The sequence below is a fragment of the Delphinapterus leucas genome, chromosome 2 (genome assembly GCF_059928025.1).
Source record: "Delphinapterus leucas isolate spDelLeu-1000000601 "Yukka" chromosome 2, BTC_Dleu_Yukka2, whole genome shotgun sequence".
NCBI lineage: Eukaryota > Metazoa > Chordata > Mammalia > Artiodactyla > Monodontidae > Delphinapterus > Delphinapterus leucas.
Window position 1 is genome coordinate 80996793 of NC_143130.1, and position 13905 is coordinate 81010697.

Sequence of the window (13905 nt, forward strand, 5' to 3'; positions counted from 1 at the left end):
ACTTATTGCTGGGGGAATTAAGCATCTCCTGTGTGACTCCACTGGGAGAGGACTTTTGGAAACTTGCAGCTGATTTCCTCTAGACTTTGCCGACATGCTTTTTTTCCTTGTCGATTTTGCTCTGTATTTCACTGTGATGAATCATATCCATGAGTATGACTATATACTAAGTCCTGTGAGTCCTCTGAGTGAGTGATGGAACCCAGTGTGGGGGTGGTCTTGGGGACTCCAAACATAGAGACAAAAAGAAGAGAAGAGAGAACACAGAACAGGTAAGACAAATAGAAAGAATATATTAAGATTGTAAATGTAACCCAACTATATTAGTAGTTATAATAAACATGTTTGAACCATTTATGAAAACAGACCATTTGTTATGCCAGAACAAATACAACAGATTTTTAACACATTTATTTCATACATAGTATGTTCTCTGACCACAGTGGAGTTAAACTAGATATACAGTAACAAAAAGACCCCCAAAAACTAGACAATCTTTGTATATTTAGATATTTTAAAATGTACTTCTAAATAACCCCAGGCCAAAGAAGCAATCAGAATTGAAATTAGAAAGTATTTTTAACTGAATGATAATGAAAATGCCACATAGTAATGGTTGTAAGATTGTAGTGACATCTGAGAAATGGTGTAGTAGGCAGCTCCAAGTTCCTGTCCTCCCAGTCAAACTAGCAGAAACTGTCAGAATCAACTTTGTAAGAACTCTGAACAACAAAGTTTTATAGCAACCAACTGCATGCTCAAACAAGAAAAAGGCAACTTAGCAATGGAAGCAAAGTCTGTAGTGTTTTTACTTTTCCTTGCTCCATCCCCTCCCAGCTATGAGGCAGTCTTGAGGACAGCAGCCCATAGAGTACCAGGCCCTGGTTCTGGAGGAAGAAGAGCAGATCTTATTTGCAAATTATTGTGTCTGTATATTCTAACCTACCTGGGAGCTACCTGAAGGACTGACACAATGTGCTTATCTGTGTTTCTCCTAATTCAGAACTCAGGCCAGAAAAGCAAATTGTATCTCTGGTAAGATTTAATTTCCATAATATATAAAGGATGCCTGCAGTTCAACAACAAAAGACAAACAACCCAATTCAAAAATGGGCCTGGTACTTAAAGATTTCTCTAAAGCAGACAGACAGTGGGCAATAGCACATGAAAAAGTACTCAACATTTGTTATTAGGGAAATGCAAATCAAAACCACAAGGAGATACCATTTCACACCTGGTAGGATAGCTGTAATAAAAACAATGGAAAATAAGTGTTGGTGAAGATGTGGACAAATTGGAAACCTCAGACATTGTTGGTAGGAATGTAAAATGGTGCACTGTGGAAGACAGTTTGGCAGTTCCTCTAAAAGTTAAACAGAATTACCATGTGGTCCAGCAATTCCACCCTTAGGTGTACACTCAAAAGAATTGAAAAATTGAAAACAGGGACTCAATCAGATACTTGTACGCCAATGTTCAATGCAACATTATTCACAATAGCCAAGAGGTAGAAGCCACCTAAGTGTCTATCAACAGATGAGTAGATAAACAAATTGTGGCATATACATACAGTAGAATATTATTTAGGTATAAAAGGGAATGAAGCTCTCATTCATGCTGCAATATGGTTGAACCTTGAAAAGCATTATCCTAAGTGAAGTAAGCCAGAAACAAAAGGATAAAGACTGTATAATTCCACTTACATGAAATATCTAGGGACAGATTTGCAGAGACAAAAAGTAAATTAGCAGGGAAGGGAGGAATGGGGAGTTATTGCTTACATGGGTACCGCATTTCTTTTTGGAAAATAAGTTTGGAAATAGTGTTGATAGTTGCCGAGCATTATGAATGTAATTAACACCACTGAATTGTACACTTAAAAATGGTTAAAATGACAAATTTTTGTTGTATATATTTTACAAGAAAAAAATTCTAGGATTAAAAAACCCCCAGAACTTGTCCCCATAAATAGCTAAAGCTATTCCTTGAGGATAGCTTATAATCTAAAATGACTATTAGAAAAGAAGACTCCATCTGGAATTATTTGAAAACAAAGAGAAAATTCCCATCTGGAGTGATTAAAAATAATGTAGGATAAAGATAAGGTCAGAAATGAGCAATTTAGAATGTAGACATAAAGTAGAATCAACGAAGCCAAAAATTGTGCCTTTAAAAAGGCCAATAAAATTGATAGTCCCTGGCAGGAATATATAACTGTAAAAGAGAATGCACAAATAACCAATTCTAGGAATAGATAGTGTGATATAACTGTAGAGCGTACAAATGGGAGATCACTAGATCATAGCAGGATATTGTGAACAATTTTATGCAAATTTGAAAATTTAGGTAAATTACTAAATAGCACATTTACCAAACTGACTAGCAGTAGTAGAAAGGGAAACTGGCTCTGCAGTGCCAGTTTTGTCATAAAATAAGTGTGCATATGTGCATGCATCTGTTTTTGCATTTTTCTATCCCATCCTTCCGCAACTGGGGTTCCATAAGAGAACCAAGTGTCACAGAAAGTTGAGTGATTGTATTTTTAATTTTCTCAAAGACAGTATATAGCTGGTATTATTTTAGATCCAGAGGAGCCAAGTTAATTCACTGCACATAACAGATGCTTAAGGGCATTAGGGCTTAAAACTTGTAGTTGAGAAGAGCTGCTCTAGTCTATTCCATTGATCCATTTGTTCATCCTGTACTAAAACTACACTATCTTAAATATTGTGGCTTTATAATAAGTATTCATATCCTGAAGAAGTCTCCAATTTTGGTCTTCTTAAAGATTGTTTTAGGGCTTCCCTGGTGGCACAGTGGTTGAGAGTCCGCCTGCCGATGCAGGGGACACGGGTTCGTGACCCGGCCTGGGAGGATCCCACATGCCGGCCGAGCGGCTGGGCCCGTGAGCCATGGCCGCTGAGCCTGCACGTCTGGAGCCTCTGCTCCGCAGCGAGAGAGGCCACAACGGTGAGAGGCCTGTGTACTGCAAAAAAAAAAAAAAAAGATTGTTTTAGCCATTCCTACTTTGCATTTCCATATACATTTTGGAATCACTGCAGGGCATTCAGAAATAGACATTAAAAAAAATGATACTGTATCAATTAGATATCCATATGGAAGAAAATGAACTTGATTTCTACCTCACACCACACATAAAAATCAGTTCCTGGAGGATTATAGTCTAAAAGTTATGGGGAAATAACAAAGCTTTGAGAGACTAACACAAGAAAATATATTTATGTCTGTGGGGTGGGCAGCATTTCTTAAAACATGACACAAAAGTTACTGACAATGAAGAAAAAGATTGGTGGATTAGAATACTCTTCATCTGAAGAAACCACTGTGAGAGTAACTACAGACTGGAAGGAGGTATTTGCAATGCATATAACCAACAAGAGACTTGTATCCGGAATATATAAAGAACTTTTGGGCTTCTCTGGTGGTTCAGTGGTTGGGAATCCGCCTGCAAATGCAGGGGACACGGGTTTCAGCCCTGGTCCAGAAAGATCCCACATGCCGGGGAGCAGCTAAGCCCGTGCGCCACAACTACTGAGCTTGTGCTCTAGAGCCCGCGAGCCACAGCTACTGAGCCCGCGTGCACAACAGCTGAAGCCTGCACGCCTAGAGCTTGTGCTCCACAACAAGAGAAGCCACCGCAATGAGAAGCCTGTGCACTGTAACGAAGAGTAGCCCCCGCTCAACGCAACTAGAGAAAGCTGGCGTGCAGCAACTAAGACCTAACGCAGCCAAAAATAATAAGTAAATAAATAAATTTAAAAAGACTTTCATGCAACAATAAGAAGTAGACAAACCAGTATAAAAACAATTCTTTAAAAATATTAAACAAGAACTTCACAGAAGTTATACAAATGAGTCAACATATGAAGAGGTCTCAGTTCCATTAGTAGTTGGGAAACATAAATTAAAACCCCGGTGATAAATTCCATCCCCCAAAAGAATGGTTAAAATCTATGAAAAGACGAAAGTGTTGCTGAGGGTGTGGAGTGGTGCGAGTGCTTAGACACTGTTCATGAGAGTGTAAATCTGACAAAGCTTTGGAAAACTGCCATTATCTACTCAATTTGAACACAGCCTACCTACCCTGTGACTCAGACATTTCACTTTCAGGTGTATATCCAATGGGTATGGGTGCCCTTGTCCTTCAAATGAAGGTCGTTTATTTGAATGTTGGTTGTTTGCAATTTAATGCACATTTTTTTGTAGAGACAATATTATAAATTGATTGGGTTTGTATATTGGTGCATAATCATTAGTACCCAACTCTAACAAAAATCTTTGTAAATGTATCTCAGACTCTTAGTGGAATAAAATATGTAGACTAACCTAGAAACTTAGTCCTCGTTTCTAACACTATTTTTATGTAAGAAGGTAATCTTGTGTCATATACATTTGCACCTACAATGGTAAGGGCAAGAAGGACCCACACCATAATACCAGGAATATCTCTCTTCCCTTACCCCTTATGATTGTTTCTTTGTAGGTAGGGGGTACTTGTAAGTTGAGTTTATAGGTAGGTGAGTGCCTCTTTGTTCCAGTAAGAATTAACATGTACATCTTGGTGACATCTCAGGGCCCTTCCAACTCAGAGTTCTCATATTCTGTCATATTCAGAATTATGACTGGCACAGTAAAATAAAAATTTTTGTATGGCATATTGTTTTCATTAAATTTAGGAGAGTGATAGATTAAAAAGTAATTCAGAGATTATCTGACGCCAATCCCCATTTTTTTTTAACAGATAAGTAAACAAGCCCAGAGAAGTGACCTAAACTTGCCCATGTTACTCCCTCTTCATCATCATCAAAAAATAGTTACCATATGTAGTAGAGTGTCTACTGTTATACACATTAACTTATTTAATTGCCAAAACTACACCTTTTACAGATAGCAAAACCAAGGTACAAAATTTAAGTAACTTGTATAGGTTTAAACCTCTCCACTATAGTTATTCTTTTAGCCTAATAGTACTGGTAACTGGACAGAAATTTTAACCTATATTGATATAGCACCTTTTCTGAGCCAGGCACTGGCAGAAAGATTTTTAGTGATGATTATTGAAATTAAAAGGGTTGTTTTGTCTAGAAAAATTAATTACAATGTCTCTTTTCACATGCATTCTGATTTTTCTTGGGATGAATGGAGAAAGGGGTATTTTTTCAAAATATTTAAAAAATAATGTAAATATCTTATGCATTTAGAAAAAAATTCATTTAAATTGCAGATACATATTATTTTTAAAATGGTAACAGATACATGGTCCTCAAATTTAAATTTCTGTCTTTTTTAAAACAGTATTGAGCTCAGAGAATTGGAGAAGAAATTAAAAGCAGCTTACATGAGTAAAGAAAGAGCAGCTCAGATTGCTGAAAAGGATGCCGTTAAATATGAGCAAATGGTAATCATGTTTCTGGTCCTTATGTTTTCCATATTTTTAGCTTCATTTAGAAAACCAAAAATAGACCAATTTTTGGAAAATTGTTACATTCTATACAGAATTTACACTGTTAGATTTCTCAAATACTTTTATACTTTGCAGATCCTTAAGGTGTAAGAAATTATGGATATTGAGGTTTGTGTAATTTAATAGTAGAACCTTTCAGAGACACAAGGAATTAGGTTGATGCTTAGAATGAACAGCTATATTCAGTAACTCCCAGCATTCTTGATGGTCTCTAACTGATTATTCTCTGACAAACCAATACAAGTTGTTAGCATAATCAGTGTATTTTAGAATGTTACTAAATTTTTAATTTTTAAAATGTTTTAAAAAATAAACTATAAGCAGGAAACTTTTCTGTTTCATAAATAGCAATCTTTTCTTCTCATGTTTTCCTCTATTTTTATCCTCTTTTCTTACTCCTGACCTACTGTGCATTACTGGTAATAGTTACTCTTGGGCAAAGGAGTTTCAGACACACGCAGCAGTAGTGTTACACAGTATAATATAAAATAGGGTTTATTAACACTTAAAAGCAGGGTGTACGTCATCACTTGAGCTCTCGTTGTCACTCATAAAGGCTAGACATAGATGAAAAGGTCTGATTGCAATGTTACACAGTCTTTTAAGTTCCCTTCTCTCATTTCTCTATTACTTTGTAGAGGATTTTGATAGCAGAGTTCCCCCTCTCCTAGATTCCTTTCAAAGATGTTATACGGCTATTAAAGAGAAAGAGGTAAAGGGAAATAGTTTGGCTTTTAAAGTTGGCCACAGAATATATTATATGTTAAAAGGAAAAAAAGCAAGTTGCAAAAAAAATTGGAGAATAATACATTTCACAGTACATTTAAAAAGACGTGTACATGTATGTATGGGTATATCAGCATCTGTGTGTGCATGTATATACACACACATATGTGTTCTGTATATCAACACACATGTTCACACACACATAGAATTAGAGGGGTGATATCAAAATACTTGACCAGTGCAGTGTTATACAGGCTTCAAATAAGAACAGATGCTGGCCTTAGTGAAATGTGTGTGTGCATGTGTGTTAGTATAGAAGAAGTCTGGTGGGTTGTACAGCATGCTGTTAACATGATAACCTTTGGCGTGACAGGTGGTGGGAGAGGGTAAGGAGACTTCACTTCATGAGCCATATTCTACCCTTTAAAAAATAAAGTAGAACATAAACAGTGTACTGTTTGACCAGTAGATTGCAGTTTAATTATTTTGATAATTGAGATTATTCAAGGCAGTTGTAGATATTTATTCTGGCTGTTGAAAGAATTGCTGTTATTTTCTAAATAAAATTGATCCACAAAAATTAAAGTCAAATACTCCTAGGACTTGACTAGGTGTCAGGATATTTAGGTGCTAGTTTTGGCTCTCTCTCTCAGCCTTAATTTTCTTATCTGTGAAATGAGAACATTGTACTTCCATAAGTGTGTGACAATTTGTACATACATGTTTTTGTCATGTCATTTTTTCTATAGAGCCTGGTACAACATGTGCTAAGAAAAGAGAAGGAAAGAAAGAATTTTGGTCAAGTCATATTAACAGTGTATATGTTAAAGGCATTAATTAGATCAGGAATGGCATTAGCATTCATATTTTAATCTGTTTCTTCTTTTATGTTTGATGCTGCTAGCCATTCTAGCATTTGGGATGTGATCCTAATGGTAAAGGATGACTTTTTTTTTTTTTTTTTTTTTTTGAGGTACGCGGGCCTCTCACTGTTGTGGCCTCTCCCGTTGTGGAGCACAGGCTCTGGACGCGCAGGCTTAGCAGCCATGGCTCACGGGCCCAGCCACTCCGCGACATGTGGGAGCTTCCTGGACCGGGGCACGAACACGTGTCCCCTGCATTGGCAGGCGGACTCTCAACCACTGCACCACCAGGGAAGCCCAAGGATGATTTTTTAAAGTGCCCTAATATATTTACTTTAAAACATTTTGTTAAATGATTTCAAAATGCTCAAAACAAGTAAGGAGGTTAACCCATTCAAGAAGCAGGGTTGTGTCTAACTCAGAAGGAATGGTCTTGAATGAGTGAATTAAAACCTAAGAAAACAGGCACAGTGACATATGTGACCCTTTTATTAAATTAAAGTGATTACCAGGGGCCTTTAATAAATGAGAAAGAGGAGACTTCAAAGGCCAGTAGCAGGAAAGAAAATTTAGGCTGAGAGAAACTTGAGCTGCTCAGAGCTATTTAATAGCAGACCTGTATAAAAAAGATAGTACCGTCCTTACTCTAAATAGCAGCCAATACCCAGTGGAGCTAAAATTTGTGAAAATTGCCTACATCAACTTTTAAATAGATGAAAAAGATGACTACTGCTTTGGCAGTTAACATAGTTGTTAACAAAGCACTTCTAATTTTACTTACTGTTTTTCAAATGTGGAGTTTATTCTCCTTATTGCCCTGAGAGAGCTACTTGAAGGAACAGGAAAGCCTCTTTAGGGTTTGACTCATCATTCAAACCCTTCAGGTGACAGTGACTTACCTTTGCTTTTTACCTACACAGTTACATAATATTTTATATAACAGGCTTTATAGTATTCAATTCCATCTGCTAAAAGTATTCTATCCTACTGTGCTCAGATTTGAAAGTGGAAAGATGAATTTTGTTTTAATAACAGAAACGTGATGCTGAAATTGCCAAAACTATGATGGAAGAACACGAGAGATTAATAAAGGAAGAGAATGCTGTGGAGGAAAAACGAAACAAAGTAAAAGCACAGTACAATCGTGACTTAGAGAAACAACTTGAAGAACAAGGAAAGAAGAAGCAGGAAGCTTATGAGCAACTGCTGAAAGAGAAACTCATGATTGATGAAATTGTTAGGAAAATCTATGAAGAAGATCAATTGTAAGTTTATCCCAACTTTCTTACATGCCTAAACATTTACATTAGATTTATCTCAGGCTTGTCATGAAGAGTAAATCACCTAAACAGTGCCCAGTACATGGTAAGTCCCAGTAAATGTTATCACATAAACTGAGACCAAGTCTTCTCTTTTTTTTTATAAATTTCTTTCTTTCTTTCTTCATGGCTGCGTCGGGTCTTTGTTGCTGTGTGCCAGCTTCCTCTAGTTGTGGCGAGCCGGGGCTACTCTTCGTTGTGGTGCGCAGGATTCTCATTGCAGTGGCTTCTCTTGTGGTGGAGCACAGGCTCTAGGTGTGCGGGCTTTAGTAGTTGTGGCTCGCGGGCTCTAGAGCGCAGGCTCAGTAGTTGTGGCACATGGGTCTAGTTGCTCCGCGACATGTGCGATCTTCCTGGATCAGGGCTCGAACATGTGTCCCCCACATTGGCAGGCGGACTCTCAACCACTGTACCACCAGGGAAGCCCCCAAGTCTTACTTATCTTTGTTAGCATGATAATTAATTGTCTGATAGTTAAGAAATACTTATTAAGTGACAATGGCTAAACTTTGATTTTCTTAAGTAAGCCCATATCAAGAGAACTTGTTTTCTGTTCAGTTTCCCTGGTAGACAGCTAAAGTGTAGAGTGCTGTGAAACATATATAAACAGGTGGTGGCCTTTCTGAAGTGAGATGCATAAAACATCATAACAGGTTAGAGAAGAGGCATAGTAGTAGTTGACTCAGAGAAAATTCATACCTGTTATTATATTTAGTGACACATAGTAAACAGTCAAAATGTTTGTTGCATGAAAGAATGAAAAAATTGTAAATAGGGAAGCCATTTTTCTCCACATCATTATCAACTGAAGGAAATAATACTTGTATTTTTTGATATTTTATTATTTCTGTTACTATACAACTGCATTCACTATTGCTTTTTAGGGAAAGACAACAAAAGTTAGAAAAAATGAATACAATTCGAAGGTATATAGAAGACTTTAAGAAAGAGCAGGCTCTCTGGAGAAAAAAGAAACATGAGGAAATGGAAGAAGAAAACAGAAAAATCATAGAGTTTGCCAAGATGCAGCAACAAAGAGAAGAAGATCGGATGGCAAAAGTTCAAGAAAGTGAAGAAAAAAGGCTACAGCTTCAGAATATGGTATTAAAATAACCATTTCTTTAACACTGGAGAAATTCTGAAATATTTGTCATAGAATTTGATTCTTTACATGTTTGTGTGTTTTTTTAAAATTTAATAGCTGACTCAGAGATTGGAAGAAATGCTGCGACAACGTGAAGATTTAGAACAAGTGCAACAGGAATTATACCAGGAAGAACAAGCAGAAATACATAGGAAGAAACTAAAAGTAAGTTTTGGAAATTGAAGGAATGATTAACATAGAGAAGAGTATCATTTTGAGATGAAGCAGTAGAAAGATAATAGATTTAAACCTAACCATATTGATAATTACCTTATATGTAAATAGTATAAACACTACAGTTAAAAGAGATTTTCAGGATGGGTAAAAATGCTAGACCCAGGCAGCATTTCACAAAGTGCATCAAAAGCATGATGCAACTATATTATCTACAAAGGAACATAATTTAAATATGAAGACACGTATGGTTTAAAAGCAAAAGGATGGAGAAAGATATACCATACCAACACCAACCAAGAGCATGTTAGAGTAGAAATCATGACGAATAGGCTAAATTCATGTAGAGGATGTAATAGCCCTAAAGGTGTGTGAACCTAAGTAAAACTTCAAAATACATGCAGCAAAACTGGAAAAACTGAAAGGAGAAATAAATCCATAATTTATATTTGAATGTTTCAGTACTTCTCATTACTATATAAAATAAGTAGTCAGAAAACCATGGAATATAGTGTTGAACAATAATATCAACAAATCAAGATTTGTCAGTTTTCTAAATGGGTGTTTTTTGTTCACTTATTGTAGAATTTTAAGAGTTCTTTATGTATTCTAGGTACTAGTCCTTTGTCAGGTGTGTGGTTTACAAATATTTTCACTCAGTCTATAGCTTGTCTTTTCATCCTCTTAACAAAGTCGTTTTCCAAGTAAATGTTTTCAATTTCTGTGAAGTCCAATTTATCAATTTCTGTTTTTATGGATCATACTTTGGTATCAATTCTAGGAAGTCTTTGCCTACATCCTGAAGAATTTCTCCTTTTTTTTCCTAAAAGGTTTCATTTTCAGTTAATTTTTGTTTATAAGGTATGAGACTTAGGTCAGGTTTCATTTTTGCTTCTCTGTGTCCAGTTGTTCCACACTATTCGTTGAAAAGGTTTTCTCTCTTACATTGAGTTGCTTTTGTACCTTTGTTTAAAACACAGTTGAGCATATTTGTGTGTATATTCCTGGGATCTCTATTTTGTCTGTTGATCTATGTGTCTATCCCTTCAGCAGTACCACAGTTTTTTTTTTGTTTTTTTGTTTTCTTTGCGGTACGCGGGCTTCTCACTGTTGTGGCCTCTCCCCTTGCGGAGCAAGGCTCCGGACACGCAGGATAATCTTGTCTGTATCTACAAATAGTCATTGGGGAATTTGATAGGAATTATATTAAGTCTGAATATCAATTTGGGGAAAATTGACATATTCACTATATTGAGTCTTCCAGTCCATGAACACAGAATGACTCTCCATTTACAGTTGCCCCTTGAACAACACGGGTTTGAATTGTGTGAGTCCACTTATCTTCAGATATTTTTCAGTAGTAAATACTACTATTTACACAGTCCATGGTTGGTTGATTCCACAGATATAGAGCAACTGTGGATATAAAGAGCTGACTAAATTTTGTGGATTAACCCCTGTGTTGTTCAAGAGTCAAGTCTATTTAGATGATCTTTGAATTTTTTCATCAGTGTTTTATAGTTTTCAGCTTACAAATCCTGTACATGTTTTGTTAGATTTACATCTAAGTATTTCAGTTTTTTGAGTGATTGTAAATGGAATTTAAGTTTTAGTATCATTGTCCACATACTCATTGCTAGTGAATTGACTTTTTTAATGTTTATGTTGCATCTCATGACCTTGCTGAATTCACTTAGTAGCTGTAGGAGTTGGTTTGTTTGTTTTTCCATACATAGTCATGTCCTCTGCAAACAGGGACAGTTTTATTTCTTGCTTTCTTATCTATATACCTGTTATTTACTTTTTTTGCTTATTGTACTGGCTAAAACTCAGCACTGGCTAGCACTATGTTGAATAAAAGTGATGAGAGTAGACATCACCTTTCTTTGTTATCTATCAGGGGAAAAGCATTCTGTTAATTGTAGTTTTTTTCTGTAGATGCTCTTTATAAAGTTGAGGACTTTTTCTCCTATCACTGTTTTTCTGAAGATTTTTGTCATGAAGGGTGTTGAATTTTTTCGAATGCTTTTTCTACATCTATTGATATGACCATGTACTTTTTCTTCTTTAGCCTGGTTGATTGCATTGATTGATTTTGGGGGGTTACTGAACAACCTTGCATCACTGGAATAAATCTCACTTGGTCATGGTGTATACTTCTTATAATATATGACTGGATTTTAGTTTCCTAATAATGTGTTAAGGAGTTTTGCATCCATATTCATGAGGAATATTGGTTTTTAGTTTTCATTTTTTATACTGGTGTTAGGGTAATACTGTCTTCATAAAATGAATGGAGAAGTATTTCCTTCTATTTTCTAGAAGAGATTGTTTAGAATTGGTGTTAATTCTTTAAACATTTGGTAGAATTTTCCAGTGAAACTATCTAGGCTAGGAGTTTTATTTTTTGAGAGTTTTAAAATATTAATTCAATATTTTATTGTATATTTATTTATTTTAAAGTTTTTATATTGGAGTATAGTTGATTTATAATATTGTGTTACTTTTAGGTGTACAGCAAAGTGATTCAGTTATACATATATCCATTCTTTTCCTGATTCTTTTACCATATAGGTTATTATAGAATATTGAGAGTTCCCTGTGCTATACAGTAGGTCCTTGTTGATTATCTATTTTATATATAGTGGTGTGTGTATGTTAATCCCAAACGCCTAATTTATCACTCCCCCCCACCTTTCCCTTTTGGTAACCATAGATTTGTTTTCGAAGGCTGTGAGTCTCTGTTTTGTAAGTAAGTTCATTTGTACTGTTTTTTAGATTCCACATATAAGTGATATCATATGATATTTGTCTTTCTCTCTCTGACTTCATTTAGTATGATAATATCTAGGTCCATCCATGTTGCTGGAAATGGCATTATTTCATTCTTTTTTATGGCTGAGTAATATTCCATTGTATATATGTACCACATCTTCTTTATCCATTCCTCTGTTGATGGACGTTTAGGTTGCTTCCATGTTTTGGCTACTGTAAATAGTGCTGCAGTGAACATTGGGCTGCATGTATCTTTTTGAATTATGATTTTCTCTGGATATATGCCCAGGAGTGGGATTGCTGAGTCAAATGGTAGTTCTATTTTTAGTTTTTTAGAGAACTTCCATACCGTTCTCTGTAGTGGTTGTACCAATTTACATTCCCACCAACAGTGTAGGAGGGTTCCCTTTTCTCCACACCCACTCTGGCATTTATTGTTGTAGACTTTTTGATGATGGCCCTTCTGACCGATGTGGTATGATACCTCATTGTAGTTTTAGTGATGTTGAGCATGTTTTTGTGTGCTTTTTGGCCGTCTGTATGTCTTATTTGGAGAAATGTCTCTTTAGATCTTCTGCCCATTTTTTGATTGGGTGGTTTGTTTTTTTGATATTGAACTGTATGAGCTGTTTGTATACTTTAGAGAGTAAGCCCTTGTCAGTTGCATTATTTCCAAATATATTCTCCCATTCTGTGGGTTGTCTTTTCATTTTGTTTATGGCTTCCTTTGCTGTTCAAAAGCTTTTAAGTTTCATTAGGTCTCATTTGTTTATTTTTGTTTTTATTTCCATTACTCTTAGAGGTGGATCAAAAAAGATATTGCTACGATTTATGTCAAAGAGTGTTCTGCCTATGTTTTCCTTTTAAGAGTTTTATAGTATCTGGTCTTACATTTAGGTCTTATTCCATTTTGAATTTATTTTTGTGTATGGTATTAGAGAATGTTCTAATTTCATTCTTTTACTTGTAGCTGTCCAGTTTTCCCACCACCACTTATTGAAGAGACTGTCTTTTCTCCATTGTATATTCTTGCCTCCTTTGTCATAGATTACTTGACCATAGGTGCATGGGTTTATTTCTGGGCTTTCTATCCTATTCCATTGATCTATATTTCTGTTTTTGTGCAAGTACCATACTGTTGTTTTTTTTTTTATTTTTGGCTGCATTAGGTCTTCATTGCTGCACGTGAGCTTTCTCTAGTTGCGGCGAGCAGGGGCTACTCTTTGTTGTGGTGAGCGGGCTTCTCACTGCGGTGGCTTCTCTAGTTGCAGAGCATGGGCTCTAGGCACGTGGGCTTCAGTAGTTGTGGCACGTGGGCTCAGTAGTTGTGGCACACGGGTTCTAGAGTGCAGGCTAGCAGTTGTGGCGCACGGGCTTAGTTGCTCACGGCATGTGGGATCTTCCCAGACCAGGAGACCA

General features: G+C 36.2%; 1 protein-coding gene across 1 annotated transcript in view; it reads left to right on the forward strand.

The window, feature by feature from the left end:
• Positions 1–13905, forward strand: part of MNS1 (meiosis specific nuclear structural 1) — a 62796-nt gene that overhangs the window by 24481 nt on the left and 24410 nt on the right. Inside the window, exons 4-7 of the mRNA XM_022579567.3 lie at positions 5317–5419; positions 8110–8339; positions 9278–9494; positions 9595–9702. Of these exons, the coding sequence (XP_022435275.1) occupies positions 5317–5419; positions 8110–8339; positions 9278–9494; positions 9595–9702 (658 nt within the window). The remainder of the gene's footprint in view (positions 1–5316; positions 5420–8109; positions 8340–9277; positions 9495–9594; positions 9703–13905) is intronic.